Source organism: Neolamprologus multifasciatus, chromosome 20 (assembly GCF_963576455.1).
Source record: "Neolamprologus multifasciatus chromosome 20, fNeoMul1.2, whole genome shotgun sequence".
NCBI lineage: Eukaryota > Metazoa > Chordata > Actinopteri > Cichliformes > Cichlidae > Neolamprologus > Neolamprologus multifasciatus.
The window spans coordinates 22028516-22044800 of record NC_140458.1 but is presented as its reverse complement, the minus strand read 5'-3'; the positions used below and the strand labels follow the sequence as shown (position 1 = coordinate 22044800).

The 16285-nt window shown below is 40.4% G+C and overlaps 2 protein-coding genes across 4 annotated transcripts in view; both read right to left on the bottom strand.

Annotated features, from left to right (window-relative positions):
• Positions 1-519: 519 nt before the first annotated feature.
• cav4b (caveolin 4b) lies at positions 520-4347 on the bottom strand. 2 transcript variants are annotated; one of them, XM_085144800.1, is made up of 5 exons: positions 3790-4347; positions 3459-3552; positions 3092-3375; positions 2031-2218; positions 520-1010 (listed from the first exon to the last, which is right to left on the bottom strand). In XM_085144800.1, the coding sequence occupies exons 3-5, from the start codon at positions 3368-3370 to the stop codon at positions 827-829; spliced, it is 651 nt and encodes a 216-aa protein (XP_085000926.1). In that variant the 5' UTR covers positions 3371-3375; positions 3459-3552; positions 3790-4347; the 3' UTR covers positions 520-826. The 2 variants fall into 2 exon arrangements, with proteins under 2 accessions (XP_085000926.1, XP_085000927.1); XM_085144801.1 differs by having other exon boundaries at positions 3092-4347.
• A 106-nt stretch (positions 4348-4453) lies between these two features.
• arhgap4b (Rho GTPase activating protein 4b) overlaps positions 4454-16285 on the bottom strand; it is a 32191-nt gene continuing 20359 nt past the window's right edge. For both annotated transcript variants that reach the window (XM_085144780.1, XM_085144781.1), the window contains exons 16-24: positions 15593-15721; positions 14846-14951; positions 14487-14714; positions 12711-12766; positions 12442-12613; positions 11437-11535; positions 11131-11238; positions 9326-9428; positions 4454-7542 (exon numbers count right to left, since the gene is read on the bottom strand). In XM_085144780.1, the coding sequence (XP_085000906.1) occupies positions 7312-7542; positions 9326-9428; positions 11131-11238; positions 11437-11535; positions 12442-12613; positions 12711-12766; positions 14487-14714; positions 14846-14951; positions 15593-15721 (1232 nt within the window). In that variant the 3' untranslated portion in view covers positions 4454-7311. The remainder of the gene's footprint in view (positions 7543-9325; positions 9429-11130; positions 11239-11436; positions 11536-12441; positions 12614-12710; positions 12767-14486; positions 14715-14845; positions 14952-15592; positions 15722-16285) is intronic.

Genomic DNA, 16285 nt, shown 5'->3' with positions numbered 1-16285 from the left:
AAACGATGCTTTCAAGGGCTTCAGGGAAGCTCGGAATAATTGTGAAAATATAAAACATTAAAATGCATCGTTTCCATTCATTCATATATAAAATTGAGAATAGTATGAAAGCGTAATGTCTGATTTTTTTCTCTCTCGAAGCAATTAACACTAAGTTCGCATGCTTCAACTACTGATTAAGCAATCAATCTAAATGTTCTGATTAATTTGTGAAAATCATCCATAGTTTTTTAGGAAAAGCTGAAAAAAAGCCCCAAAGCCAAGTTTGAAACAAATGAATAGGACTTATATTTTTGCTTCATAAATTAATTTAATTAATTAATTAATTTTTAAGACGAGATAATTATTTGAACATTTATATTTTATAGTATGTGTAAACTTTCTACTTAAAAAAAAAAAACTAACTAAAAACAAAATATTAGTGGCCTTAATATTTCTTGAATGTTGTTTGATTTACACTCATAACTATTTCATTTTGGAAAATAAATAAATACCCAAAATAAATAAATACCCGTGGAAGTCTTGACATTTTTATTTGTAGTTTGTTTCAGCTTTCATACAAATAAACCAGAAATCAAATGATTAACAACAACAACAACAATAATAATAGTAGTATTAGTAGTAGCAGTACATTTCTTTATAGCCTGATGGTGGAAATAATAGCAGAAATTGGTTTACATGTAGAAAACATTTTGAGTAGGATTAACAGAGCAGGTTAATAAACCATAAATAAAAATAAAAAAAACATGAAGAAAAAGAAAGAAAAGAGAAATAGGCCCCCAATTTAAGCATTCACTCAGTCACCCACTGAGTGCATATCTTGCATTCATACTGTGTCTTTGTCTTTCATTTGAATCCAGTCCTTGTTCGACAGTGAAATTGCGATTTGGCTGCAGCAGAGAGCAACAGATGCACAGAATGGAGAGATGACAACGTTGACGGCACACATACACAAGGACCGCAGGCATGGAAGGAAAGTGTTGCTCAGCTGTATGCAGGGAACCAGAAACCTAGGCACAGACAAAGATCAGAGTAAGTTAGTGAAGACGGCTTAGGCAGCAGAAACACCTGTGTAATGTGTCTGAACACTCATGTGGCAAACAGCTACAGGAAGAGAGGCTGAGTTTCTCAGAAGTAAAGAGGGGCAGAAGTTCACCAGCTTGCAAAACAATTGCATCTATAAATTGTGAAACAATTGTTCAAACACCAGTAACAAAAACACAAGACTTGTCCAAAGCTGCAACAGCTGCACATTTACAAAGATTCTACATATCTCATCATCTATAGGACATAATCAAAAGATTCACACAAGTTGGAGAAATTTCTGCGCGCATGTAACAAAGCTGAAAATTAGTACTGCTGAATATCTGCTGGCTGTGGTGCGACTACACTTGCAGTACAACAACAACAAAATCTTATTTGACCCAAAAATCCTTTTACATTTATAAGTGAGACATCTGCAATACTGCTAACAGGATAGCCAAGACTGTAAATAAGGTTTCTTTTGCTTGTGTATGGAAGAGGATTAGGGCCACTGGAAAAAAAAAAAGTGGGCTCTTCCGTACTTATGACCTTAGTCCACTGAGGTTTCATTTTAGTGAACCTTCCTCAGTGTCTAGAAGAGAGTTTTATTCATGTGACATTGTTATAATGTGATTGTCTGCATACTTATTTCTGCACATGTGAATTGTGCCATAAAGAACTGCCACTGCCCCTTAGTCCTAATCCTAACTGTATGCACACAGTAAAACAGGATGCTGATATGAACTGGGCAGAGACGAATATGTAAGGGGTTAGGTGACAACTTTGTCCATCTCTGATATATAGTCCATGCACTCAAATGTTATATTGAACATGTTTTAAAGTAGAGGCTGGGTCTGATGTTTCATTAGAGGCTAACTACACTCTTTCCTGCTAGGAAAAAAAACATGCCAATAATCCTAATAATACTGTGGATGTGTGTTTGTGGTTATTTGCAGATAAAGCAATGTGTGTTCAGAGGAGAAATATTTAATAACTCTCTAACATACCAGACATGAAGGCAGGCAAGAATGGCCAGGAAAATGCCACAAACGAGAGCGCAGGGCACAGCAAAAAGCAAGGAGAGGCACTGGTACGTCCAGATACGAGCATTCTCAAAGCCAGTGACGCTGTAAATCCACACTTGGTCTATGCTGTGAGGTTTGCTGGGTTCTGCCAACACATCACTGACCTCCACCTGTAAAAGGTAACAGGAGAGAAAGCTGAGGCTGAACACAATAAACTAGGCAAAGTTAATTCTGTTTTTATCAGGATAGTTTTAACCGCTATCTTGATCAGTTAGATCTTTAACATGACAACCATGCACAATGTGCTTTGGGAACACGCAGGTTTTGGTTTGTGTATCTGTACTGAAAGCTATTTCATTCCTATTCCTAGATATTCCATTATAACAGAAATAATTTATTATATTTTATGTTTTTTCACTCAGACAACTCGTGTTGGAAACTATGTTTGCAGCAAGAAATTATCTGGAATATCTGTATCTGAGCGATCACTCTGGGAATACCATTCACAGCATTTCTGGTCAGCTTAATGTTATATTAAAAATGATTAAAAATAATGTAGTTAACTTCAAAATAAAACAATATAAAATGATTTAAATTCGTTTTATTATCAAAATGTCACAAAGTTTGGGAAAATGAAATGTGTCATGTGTGGCTTATCTGAGATTTTGTTGTGTTCTTTGGGGTTTTATTTGTGTCATCTATAGATTGTCCCATTTAACTCTTTCCAAAGAGAAAGAGCCCCCTCCCAAAAAAGGCAAAAATAAAAAAAATAAAAAATAAACGGGGACATCTGTCTGTCGGATGGGAAAATGAGGGTGAAAATGATTGTGCAGTCTCACAAGTGTGCAGCATTTTAAAAACTAAGATAGTCTAGATAGATATTTTGTCTTAGATATAGATAACAGTTCTGACTGGTCAGATCCAAGTAGAAGGTTAAAAAAAACAATTTTCTGGTAGGACTGTGTGTGACATCTGGATTTTAGGACTCAAGGGCAGATGTTGTGACAAAGCAGACTCATAATAAAGAGAACAAACATCAGGACCTTTAGGTGCTGGTTGATACCACGAGGATCCCTGCTGACAGGACGAGTGGCTGCTGGTGTAGGAGGAGCAGCAGGTGGAGCTGGAGCTATGGGTGGAGTCGGGGCCCTGGGTGTAGTCAGAGCTCCAGGTGGAGTTGGAGCTTTGGGTGCAGGGGTTGAGGATTTGGATGCAAACTCTGGGGGAGGAGGGGGAGTGTTTATCTGTTCTTCCCCTCCGTCGTCTTCATCGCTGTCGTCAATCTTACACTCCACCAGGCAGTCGTCGCTCACCATCATCATCTTCGCTAAAAGCAAATGTAAATGTTTGCATTCGAATCACGCAGAATTGTTGAAGCCAACTAGATTCAACCCACAGACAGAGACTCACTCCTCCAGCTGATTGCAGGCCAGTGTAAAAGTGAGCTGAGCTCTGGCACTTCCACCTGTTCTTCAGCCTCCCGAAAAAGAAGTCAGTCCAAAATCTGTAAATAGCAGCTGGTAATTTTAAGACAGCATTTTTAAATGGAAAGCTCTGCAGTGCGGCCAGTGGTCGCATTAGATATAGTGCAGCCAGTGGTCGGATCTAACATGCATGCATTTAGAACATTTCAATCAAAAAGGTGAAAAAATATATCAGTGCTTCCTATGAAACTTTCAATTCAAGATTTACGATTCACCACAGAGACAGCAAAGATATGAATAAATCATGTCTTACTTACCTTTTTTTTTAAAAAACAAAATGCTATCTTAATCCTTTCTTACTGACAGAGACCCTCAGAGGGAGAGAAAGATGGGGCAGGGGTGCTCTGCTTAGTGCTAATCTGAAATGTCAATGAGATCAGTTCAGCGGCTTCATCACAATGTCCCTCGAAGTTGAAGTGGAATTTACAGGACATGCAGAGACACAACAGACACCTACAGTGTCTGACACCGACTTAGTGTGTCAGGAGTGCAGTAGCTCTCTATGTGTGGTGTGTGTGTGTGTGCGTGTGTGTTGGGTGGCTGTGTCAAGGGGTTATTTTAGGAGAAGGAGCAGATGGGTCCATATGATCGCATTACAGAATTGGTGTGGTTTCCTAAAACAGAAACAATGACACATGCACCCACAGAGACCAATTGTGTCGTAAACATGTTTCAATTAACATTAATACAACACTGATTCACCACAGTGATGAGTCAGACTGCAAGAGAGACTGTCACACGCAGAAAGTTGGGGTTGCTTATTTTTCCAGAGGCAAAATCTTTGAGTGACTACTGGAGAGCCATGTTCAGAAGCACAGCGCAACCACTTGTACCCCCATCATGCCCGAGTTCAGCTGAACCACGTGTGGCAGTCACACCAGTCAAATGAACAACAATCCCCTTAAATACAACAACAATCTGTTAACCATTCATCACTTTGTCATCTTTATTCATTTTTTAACCACATATACAGTTGGACGCAGTAAACTTAGTGACATCATCGAACAGTGATCCAGAACAACAGGGTGTTTTAACCATAGATGCATAATCAATAAAAGAAGGTGAAAACAAAACAACTCTTCTTTCATTTTTCCAATACTGAAACACAAAAAATGTGAGATGATGTATGTAAGATTTTAAAATGCTTTTAGAGTCAAAGGAGCTGTTCACCTCGCTGCAGGAATCCTGAAACACGTTTGAATGGGACCTGTGGGGAAAAAAACATGCTTCCTGGTCCTAAAAATAAAGCCAATGCAGAAGTGCCTAAAAACCTGCATTCTCTCTGAAGGCCACCAGATGGCAATAGCTGTTGTTGAAAAAGACTGTAGGGGTCTTTGGGTAAAACTTTACTTTAGTCACTTGTTTTGGGTCATATACAATAATAATAAAAAGTAAAATCTTGGTTATATCATGTCTCAAAAAGGAAGATTAGCAGTGGCATTTTCTGCTCATGCACTGTCTAACGACTTGTCAGTCACAAGATATCGACCATTGAGCAAGCAGTTTCACTGCTGCTTGTCCTCATTGGATCCAGTGTCTTGCAACCAAGATGGCGACAACAGAAATGTTCATCTTGTGGCTTCAAAACGGGACCTCAGACATCAACAGGTGACATCACGGTAGCTACGTCCATGTTTTATAGTGCCTATGATGGTGCCATAAACACAGCAAGGGGGGCCCAAAGTGTGGATGAATGAGACAAAGGTTTCAATCGTGGCACCAAAATGGCGCCATGGTGTTCACAGTTTAAATCAGAGAAAGAGTCGGACACCTCTCTGATATAGGGGCCGTTTTGGCTCTCGAGACAAGGGCACAGTTTCCAGCTGAAGAGTAAGTCGACCTAAGACCTGAGAGAAAACCCTTTCTTATTCCTTCTAAGCCAAACCTGAGTTAGCCTGTCCTTAACTCTGCATAAGCCCTGAGATTTGGCCAACATATCAGGCCACGTCACATATGAAGGGGAATGTGTTTTTCTTCTCTGTGTTTTTTTCAACACAACATGCTGTTATGCAAAGACCATGTATACCAACCTCAATGCTAACAGCGTATCTAGCTAATACACACGGAGTCTCAAAGTGTTCAGTTTTCAATAAATTAATATGAAATAAACAATCAACAAAATAATAAATGTAAATGTTAAGTTGTAATTTGTGAGATGATTTAGGATATAATCATTATAAAAAATTTGCTTGATCATTTTTTTTAGCTTGAAAGGAATTTTTCAAAAAATATTCACAAAATATTTTAAAAAAATCTTTTTGTTTTATTATTATTTTTTCTCCAATAACACACTATTTAATGACAGAGGTGTTTTTCACTAGCTTTTTTTTTAGCAGTATGCTACCGTCCTAAAGCAGCTAACAGCTAACCTTGCTAGCTGTTGAGCTAGCAGGGTTAGCTGCTAACCAAACCAAACCAATTCTAAATTATCTACTGCTGTAACTCCAATAAACATGTTTTATATAAAGCAACAAATATGATGTGCCTAGCATGTTGTTCTCCAAAAAGAGTCAGCTGGAAAAAAAAACAAATGGGTTAGACAGTAAACTTTCATTAACTGGTGAAATAGTTAGCTAATGTCATATAATCAATCATGTTTAAAATCTGCCATTTCCTGTTCCATACAAACCATATTGGATCAGCGTTTTTCTAGGTATACTGCTAATAACTTAAACTTTCTAAATGAGGCCTGTTCACTCAGTTGTAGCTCATATCACTTCGGGATAAATTTCCCGGGACATTCACTCCTGAGAAAATTGGCAACATTCCTAAATATTTATCACTTGTACTTGTATTCCTTTCCACTGTAGAATGATGGACTTTAGACTGTTTAGAAAGTGTAAAAAAAAACCTTTCCACACTGATGGACAGCAACAGATGCCTCCCAAGATCATTGCAGATGATACATGGTCACACTTGCTTGTTGATTTAGTTAATCAGGTGGATTTGAATAGCAGCACCTGGACACTATTTCTGTTACTTCATATGAAAGCAGTAAAGGAGTACTTAGTTCTTCACACACTTCAATACCTCAATAAAATGTGTTGTATTTTGTATTTCATCTGAGGTTATATTTACTTAATTTCAAGATATGCTAAAGATTATTTTTATTATGTGATGCGTCAAACCTTTAGAATTGAAACAGGGAGCACTTTCTTTTTATCATGCCACAATGTTTTGCTGCTAATACTGAACACTTTGGGTTCCATAGACATCTGCCTGGGTCACATTTTTATTATAATATGCAGAATTGAAAATTATCAGATCTTTTCAAGTGAATTAAACATATAGAGTAAAAGATGTGAAGGCACTCCTAGACACAGGCCCCAGATCAGTTTTCTTTTCTCTTTTAAATAAGGAAAAAGGTTTTTGGGTGAACTGATCTCAGACCTGCCACTAGGGGGCAGTTTTAGTCATCTGTTGTTGATGTACAGTTAGTATCATGGCAACTGCGTTTAAATAGTCAGTCTGGTGAAGTCACATCCCTGATTCTCCAAAAATCCCAAAAGCATGGAGAACAAAAGCAGACCAGGCCATTAAAAAAAACAACAACAAAGCAAAAAAAGAGACCAAAACCAGACACACTGGACATACACGGCACAGAGAATAGTGGCACTATGAGATGGCAGAGACTCACTTATTATACACGTGTCCAAAAAAAATAGGAAAAAACAAGAAAAAAAATCAAGATCTTTCCCAAATGCACAATTGGCATCAGCGGGATAATTATCATTGTCAGACAATGACTCAATAATTTCCTGGTTGTCCCCTCCTCAGTCTCAGTCCACCGGTCTGAAAAGGGCCCGTCCCCTGAGACCGAATCCTGCTTTTTTGGCCACAGGGGCAGCCTGAGGAACAGAGGAGGAGGTGGACAATGAAGAGGAGGAGGAGGAAGAGGAGGGTGCAGGGGCTGCAGTGGCCACAGGTGCAGTGATGCCAGACCCCTGCAAGGGAGGCTGGCGAGACAGGAGCTCCTTGAACACCGAGTTCATCTGACGGTTGATCATCTCCTGAGAGAGCGACAGGAGGAGGAGGAGGGGAGGTGAACATCAAAGTTTTTCTGTTACATACTGCATTATTCTACTGCTGCATCCTGACACTGTTAAAGACTGGAAGGTCCTTTTTTTCATTACTTTTTTGTGAAGGCTCTAACTTAGAATCTCATAACTGAGCGACTCTGAAGGTGGAGTTTTGTATACAAAGTCAATTTAATCTAGACTTTAACAGAAAGTCCACTGACTGAACAACATTAGTTGTTGGTGGTGTTCTCACTGTAGAATGAATTCACTCTCACATCTAACATCATAGTTACTTACTCAGAATCAAGAAGTGATGTGATCCAAATATCATATAAAGTAGCGGTCCCCAACCCACGGGCCACGGACCGGTACTGGTCCGTGAGTCGTTTGGTACCAGGGCGCCAGAGTTGTGGCTCGGGTGTAAAATTTAAGGTTTTCGGGGCTTTTATCGTTAACTCAGTTTCCCGTGTTGAAGTTGTGTGTCTTATTTTGAAATAAATATTTATGCGTTACCATAGCGACCAGAGAGCTTTAAGGGGCAGAGAGGAGGATGTTATTCTCATTGTTGTTGGTGCATTTCAGGACGCTGCTAATAAAGTTACACAATTACACAGTGAATTTGCATTTATTATTATATTTACAAAATACCACAGTTTTTGTCTTGATTGTATCATTTTATTTTGTTGTATTTATCCACGACACCCTAAAGGCCGGTCCGTAAAAATATTGTCTGACATTAAACCGGTCTGTGGCGCAAAAAAGATTGGGGACTGCTGATATAAAGGACCATTTCCAAGAAAATGGATGCTGTCATTCTTTATTCAGATTATCGGAGTGTTTTATCACATGCGTTGCTTGTCCAATTTAACAAGGATGGAAAGAGTATGAGGAAATTGCTCTCAAGAAGTAATGCTACACAACCACACACTTATTATGTGAAAACATGCTTTGATTAAACATTCTCTATGCTGGGAAATAATTATGTGATGATAGTAATGCCTTAGAGCAGTGATTGATCATGCACGGTTTGCAGTGGTGGTAAGTGGTTAGTTAAGTTACTGTGCAGGTTGACAAAAATGCGTCACTTGGAACAAATATGGCAACTGATTGTTTAAATGATTTTTTTTAAAGCAATCTGAAGTAATAAATGGAATGAACTAATAAAAACAGCCGTGATGAAGACCTCAGAGTTTCAGTGGGCTCCAGGGGATTTTCAGATTTTTCTATCTAGAGCCCTTCTCTGTAAAATAAAAAGTACTTCCCCTCTCTAATCATCAGTTCTGAATATATATAACCGCCTTTCTCACAGTTGCATTAGTGGTGTTAACCAGAAAGAAGAGCAAAAAAAACCCCCAAAGCCCACCACGGCTGCTTTTAATAGTCTTTATGTAGTAATACCAACCTTCATATTTTGCACCAACATCTACTTTTAGACTATGTGAGTGCATAATAAACACCCAGTAAAGCAAGCCAGGACAGAGATGCAACTCTAAAACTAACATTTTAAAGCAAAAATAGACCTGCAGCTGTGAGCCACAATGCAAAAGTCTCTAATATAAATCTAACGTCAACGAGCAAAACTAGCAAGCTAACACTCGTCAGATGAAACATCGTAAAAAACACCACCAGCAAAGTTACTGCTTCATATTGTGCATACATTTGAACTTCTGGATGTTTTTTTTATAAAAAGTCATACCCACATTTTAGAATGTTTCTTAATGTAATGCTTTTGTTTTGGTTGTTAACAAAGGGTTGAATATGGCACACCACTAACCTTATCAATTGGTGTTCTTTCTGCCTGAATGAATGGAGGTCTGTCAGGGGGTCTGAAGTTTCCCTGTCTCAGAGTGTCCAACGTGTGCCTTCGCTCCTGAGACCTGAAAGAAAAAAACATAAACAGCTTAACAGAGATGCTGAAAGACACGAGCAGATGCCACCTCTGATCTGAACCTTACTTTAATGTGTTGGAAAAGTTTCTCTCCATCTTCTCACGCTATAAAGACTAACGTTTTGGGCTTGGCCTCATTTATTCTACAGCTGAATTGTGCAATTGTGGAAAGCAGTGTTCTGACCTGCTATGTTACTTTCTATGCTGTAGCTCTGCTTTTCCACAATCTGATTCATAAATCCACAAAGTCTAATTCCTCATCCTCAGCAGCAGAAAGTCCTGCTCCCGCCTAAACCTGTAAGCAGCTGCAGCTTTTCTCAGAAATACTGTGGAGATGAGCCAAATGGACAAATTTCTGCATCAGTGTGTCGGGCTACTGATACAAAGACACAAGGACACCGGCACCATGAAGTAAAACTGAAAAATACAAGAGTAGTGACTAGCAGTTTAACCCAGAATAGTGCACTGTTATTAAGAGTTCTGAAACATTAAAAAAAACCAAAACAGACAGCCGCTCTACTTTTAAGGTTAGGCTTAATTTCCTTTATGACAAAGCTTATAGTTAGGGCTGGATCAGGTGACCCTGAACCCTCCCTTAGTTATGTTGCAATAGGTCTAGACTGCTGGGGGCTTCCCATGATGGACCGAGTGTTTCATCTCCATTCACCTTTTTTTTACTCTTTATGTGTTTATACACCAGTCTGCATTTAATTATTATTATTTGTTATTATTAATCACCCACAGCTTGTCTTTTATTCCTCCCCCAACTCCCCCACCCCCAACTGGTCAAGGAAGATGACTGCCCCTCCCTGAGCCTGGTTCTGCTGGAGGTTTCTTCCTGTTAAAAGTGAGTTCTCAATCCTAGCATTCGTTTCAATGTCTCACCATGGGATGCTCCTCCCTGCGTATTTCTCAAAAGCAACAGTCTCATTCCACCAATCCTGATTGGCTGGTGATTGCCACAACCACTTCGGGAAAAATCACCCACCCTTAAATAGTTTACACTTTTACATAGACGTTATTGTAGGGTTCTTACGGTAATAAGAGCCTTGAGTTATGATTGGGTGCTATATAATAAACAATTGAATTGAAGCGAATTATTGTGTAGGCTGTCAGATTGCTGTTTAACTCAGCTGTCAATGCCAGGTGAGAAGCGTGCACCTTTACTCTGGAGGAAGCTGTAAAACTTTGGGAAAGTTAATGAGAATGCATCAGTTTGTTGCAAGTTCTGTGTAGACTTATGATACAGTTTTTTGTAATACATAACCTAAAGAAATGACTGAATGTACCTGACTGTAAATGGAAAATGAGATATTACAGTGGATGTAATATGCCTTCAGTTTGCGAATGACCAGATGTATGCAAATAAAGACTCTGTACTACTATGTAAATGGTAATGTTGCACATTGTTTGTATAGATAGATGCACACGTATATAGATAATGGCAGTTTTATTTTCTCCCACTGTAACTCTCAGTAAGCAGTCCAAACAGAGGGTGATGTGGTGCTGTACAAAAAATGTAATGCAAAAACTTCCCGGCTCTCACGTGTACATTACTTCCCCTCATGCAGTTTTTTCCTGAACAGAGTTTATTCACAGTCTCAACTGGCTGCAAACCTAATTTATATCAATCTGAGTAACGCTGAACATGCATGAGGCCTGCAGTGCGTCAAGATAAGTGCGAGTCTTACACTGGCAGGTGTCGTGTGGCGGGGGAGGTTGGTGGCTTTCGACTAGGGCTCCCCTCACTTCCTCTCTGCCGTCCTGGCAACGAAGCGCTATCGCTGTTCACCCGCATCCTGTGAAGACACACACAGAAACATCTGAACTTTCAAGTCTATTTACGCACACGAGCTTATATGCTTCTTTGTACAAAAATGTGGAGCTGTGTAGACGTATGAGTTTGTGTACTTAGATGTTTATGGCTATTACATGTTTTTAATAAACCGCAGTGTGCATTTGAGTGTGTTTGTTCATTTGTGTATGCTTCTGTGTACCGGGTTGTGTTCTCTGTCTGTGGATCTTCTGCTGTCAGGTTTCCAGTGCTGCCTCCTCCTCCACCTCCCCCTCCTTCTTCTCTTTTCCCTCGATCTGACCTAAGGGAGGAGAAGAAGAGAGATATATATTTCACAAGAGAAAGTACAAGCAGTACAGTTTTAAATATGGGATGAAGACTGAGCAACAAACGTTTTGTAGGAGGGACCAGCAGCAGAGGTGAACTTATATGTGACAAGAACAAAATAACTTCAAAATAAAGCGACAGCTCCTCAAAAAAGAAAATGACCTTTGAGAAACTTGTGATGTCCTGATGGTGCTTAGTCTGCACTGATATTTAATCACCCTCCTGGGAATGTTTGAGGCCACAGTTTTTAACTTTGATAAATGTTGGATATCATAGCACTGTTATCTCTTCATATCTGTATTAGAGATAACTGTGGATTGGTATAAGGCACTATGAATTAGATATGCAGTTCAGACACCTACACACAAGCAGAGAATATGAATTGATGCTGAAATACTTTCTCTCTCCACTTCTGGGTTTTAAATTCTACAAGTTTATCTGATTTAATGGCATCCAATCAGCATACACACACACACAGACGCTGTTTTTCTTTCATTTTGTCACTTCCTGTCACTTTAACTGATAAAGAATATTAGTGGGGCCATTTGTAATGGAGAGGTCCAGTTCAGTGAATCGAATTACCCAAGGTGCCCATGTCGGCACTTGTCATTCAAAGCAGCCACACTCCTAACTTTAAACCTTAACAGTATCCAAATGTATTAGTTATTAAAAAAAATCTATCCAGTCATACTGCAGGCTGCCGTGGCGCTCACTCAGGGAAACCGATTTGCCTTAATTTCACTTTGAATTGTGCCACTGAATAAACTGACCTAAATAGCAGGCAAAAACAGTAAATTCTGTATGAAATGATAATGATGCCTTAAGGGTGTCATGAAATTTCATTTTGGCAGTGGTTATGTGACATAGAAATGTCACTCACCCTTCCAGCACACTGATGTACTTGTGAGGGATGAGGCCCTTAACCCCTCCCACCTCTCCTCGCCACCAATCAGAAGAGGCCTTGCTGTGAAGGATGAGAGGCTCTCCCTGCTTGAAGGAAAGCTCCGCCGGGGATCTTGCCACATAGTCAAACATAGCCACCGCCTCCCATTCTGTACACACCAGCAGACACACAAAGCAAGGTTATAATGTACCTTTGTGGTGTAACAGTACAATAATGTGGCAGGGTTGGTGCTTATGTGTACTGACCATCCTCACTGGGCAGATGCTCAGTCTCCCCATCTCCCTCTTCTGTGATTGGTTCACTGCAGAAAAGCAGAAAAACCAAAGTCATGCTCGGTTCCTCTTCTCTTCCGCTAACTGTCACACCACAGCCTCTCTTTATGCAAGACTTCATACTGCTGTGAGATTTCCCAAATGACCCTAAAACCTCAGGCTTGGTCTAATGTCATGCAGAATGATTTTTAATAAAAAGATCATGAAGGAAACAGAGTGACTTTGGGTTGTAGGGGGTTAGCCTGGAGGCTAGTGTTCCATTTTAGCGAGCAATCGGCTTAATAGCATTAAGCGTTATGTTTTTACACAAAGCATTGTGAGCTACACAGAAGTGCCTTTGGCGTGGCATGAAATTCTGTTTCAAGAGGATGAACCATGAAAAGGGGGCTGAGGGGCGAAGATGCTTTATGTACTTGGAACCATCTCAGCCTGAGTCTTAAAAGTTTGACATGAACAACAAATCTCTGGAGCAAAAAGGCTGCTGCCCAATTATTTACTGACGACAGTAAATACTTCAACAAATATCTTTTCAGACTGAGTGTGATAGGCACTTTTATGTATTTACTTAATTTACTGCTCAAAAAAGCCCAAAGGTACACTTTTTAATCCGAGTACAGGATCAAACATCAGCCGAATTTCTGGGATATTGATCCTCTCAGTTTTGTAGCAGAGGGAGTATTAATCAGTTTCAGCTGCTTTGGTGTTAATGCACTAGAGGGGCAACAATGAGACATCCCCTAAAACAAAAATGCTTTTAAAGCTGGAGGCCTCTGGCATTTTTTTCCCTCCTCGTATTTTTAGTTTTTCTCACTAGTTTTGCATTAGGTTAGTGTCACTACTGGCAGCATGAGGCAATACCTGGACCCTACAGAGGTTCCACAGGTAGTCCAACTCCTCAAGATGGCACATCAATACGTGCCATTGCCAGAAGGTTTGCTGTGTCTCCTCGCAGTCTTAAGAGCATGGAGGAGACTCCGGGAGAGGCAGTTACTCTAGGAGAGCTTGACAGGGATGTAGAACGTCCTTAACTCATCAGCAGGACAGATATCTGCTCCTTTGTGCAAGGAGGAGCAGGCTGAGAACTGCCAGAGCTACAAAATGACCTCCAGCAGGACACTGGTGTGGATGTCTCTGACCAACAATGTGAAACAGACTTCATGTGGTGGCCTGAGGACCCCACCTGACCTAATGGAACACCTCGGGGAAATTATGTTTCAGTCCATTTGATGATTCCAGGTTGCACCTCAGCCTATCCAGGAGCTCAGTGATGGTCCAGATGTGGGAAGACATCCCCAGGACACTATCCACCATCTCATTTGTAGTGATGCATGTATACGAGCAGGTGGGGGCATACAAACTGAGTACCATTTTGAGTTGCTACAAGTAAATTTCTGCAAAATGAACTAGCCAGCTGCAGAATTTTTACACTTTGATTTTCAGGGTGTCTTTGAAATCAGTCCTCTGTAGTTTGATGTAAACAAAGAGCCTCACCCACCTGCATTTCAAACCATCAGTTTGTGAGGGGCAGCCAATCCAATGAACGTTGGCTTAAACAAAGGGTTAACAAAGGGACTAGACAACATTATTTTCATGACTAGCAGGTCGCAACTTGCTGCTTTTGATGTCAAACTGAAAAAGTTGTTTTCTTACTTTGCGTTGTGTTCACTGAAATTGCTGTCTGTTATGAACTTAGAGTTGTTGTCTTTTTGCAGCAAAAACAACATTTTTATCAATGAGTACTCCTCTCACCAGTACTCCTGCTCCAGAGTCATGTGCTTCTCGTAAACAGGGCCCGGCAGCTCCGATTGGCTGGGGAAGATGCTGTCATGCTGAAGGATCATGGTCTTGACAAGGTCGTTAACCTGTGGCTGCCTAGCAACAGCGTCATCAGAATCCATCCCCCTCAGCAGGCTTGGACCGAAGCAAACAGCCAGGTTGTAGGGCTGCATCATGTTCTCGTCGCTGTACTGAGACACACTGAGGAAAAAAAGAGAAACACAAACACGCACATGGTGACTTTCTATTTCTGGCACGAGTGTGCAGTTTTATGAGCATGGCACATATCTGATATGTGAAAATATCCCACACTGGGTTTTGGTGCAACTTACTGGTTGAGGAAAGCAAAAAGGTAACGCATCACGATGAGGAGAGGCCTTGGGAAGGTCGAGACAATCGTTTTAATCTGGACGGCTTTCTCCACCTCCTCCTCGATTTCTGATGACAGGAAGAAAACTAAATGACCTGATGAACTAAAACTTTTAGTTGTTGCATTTAAGTTTTTCCAAGCCTGCATTGACCAAAATTCACCCAAAATCCTTCCTTAAAGAAAGAGGCGAGGAGGATGGATTGATTATGCTATGCCATTAATGGAAAATCTACAAATTTAAGGGGAGTAAACAACCCCAAGGCAGGTTTGCAGCACTGGTTAGCTGTGCAAATTGTGACTCAGAGCATCTGTCCTGAAAAAATAAAAAAACAGAATTGGGAAGACACCTACAGAAATAACAGGGAGATAGTGGAAGGGATAAACACACAGTAAACTAAGCGCTGCAAGAACCAACTGTATAAGTTGCATCTTCTTGCATCAACGCTGCATTGTTTTTGCTGCTTTATGTTTGAGCATCAGTGAAGTTATATCAAGATAAACAGGATCACAGGCAAAAAACGGTTCACTGCACAGTACGTGACGGGCTGAGTCAGCTTAACCAAGGTTGAGAAAGCATCTAGGAACTACAATGTTCCAGAAATACTCGAGTAACTGAAAGCAGACATCAAAAAGCCCAAGTGAAACCAGTACACAATCTGAAAACTGACACACACACACACACATAGAGAAGTTACATAAGGGGTCTTACGAACACACTCCAGCAGCTGAGTGTAGCTGTCGTAGGGGAAGAGAGGAGGCTCGAGGCCTCTGAAGTACAGCTTCAGCACACCGGCCACAGAGTCCAGGTCACACTCACTATCTGACAGAGGATCCTCTCCTACACAGAGGTTAAACACACGTGAGATGACTGAATCGGAGTAGCAGAGGACACAGGCATGAGCTTTTTCCTTCACTCTATGAAGCCTTTTAGCTCTATGTTGTTGTCTCAGATCTCACAGTGTAAACTGCATGCTACCAGCTCAGCGCTGAAAAGACAAAGTTAGCAAATAGATGATGAAAGTCACTGGCAAAAAGGATTAATGCCAGTTAGAATTTGTAAAACTGTAAAGGTAAGATGTATTTGCAATCTAACTTAGACCAGGTTACAGGTTAATACTCGCTTGCTGACTCAATCATGAAGAGCTGCTGACAACATGGACAACATTATACTCGTTTAGTTCCACTTGAGTAAACTGAAAGGATTTGTTTCACTCACACACATTAAAAATATCTCTCTCTCTCTCTCAAAAAAGCGACATCCACATGAGGAGAAAATGATGAACAGCTTTGTTATTAAAAACTGCAACACAGAAGAAAAGAAAAGTGAAGAAAGTGCTATGTTTGGTGCTCTCCAAGCAGATCCAAGCCCTTGCAGAATCATGAGGAGGACACTGTAACGTTG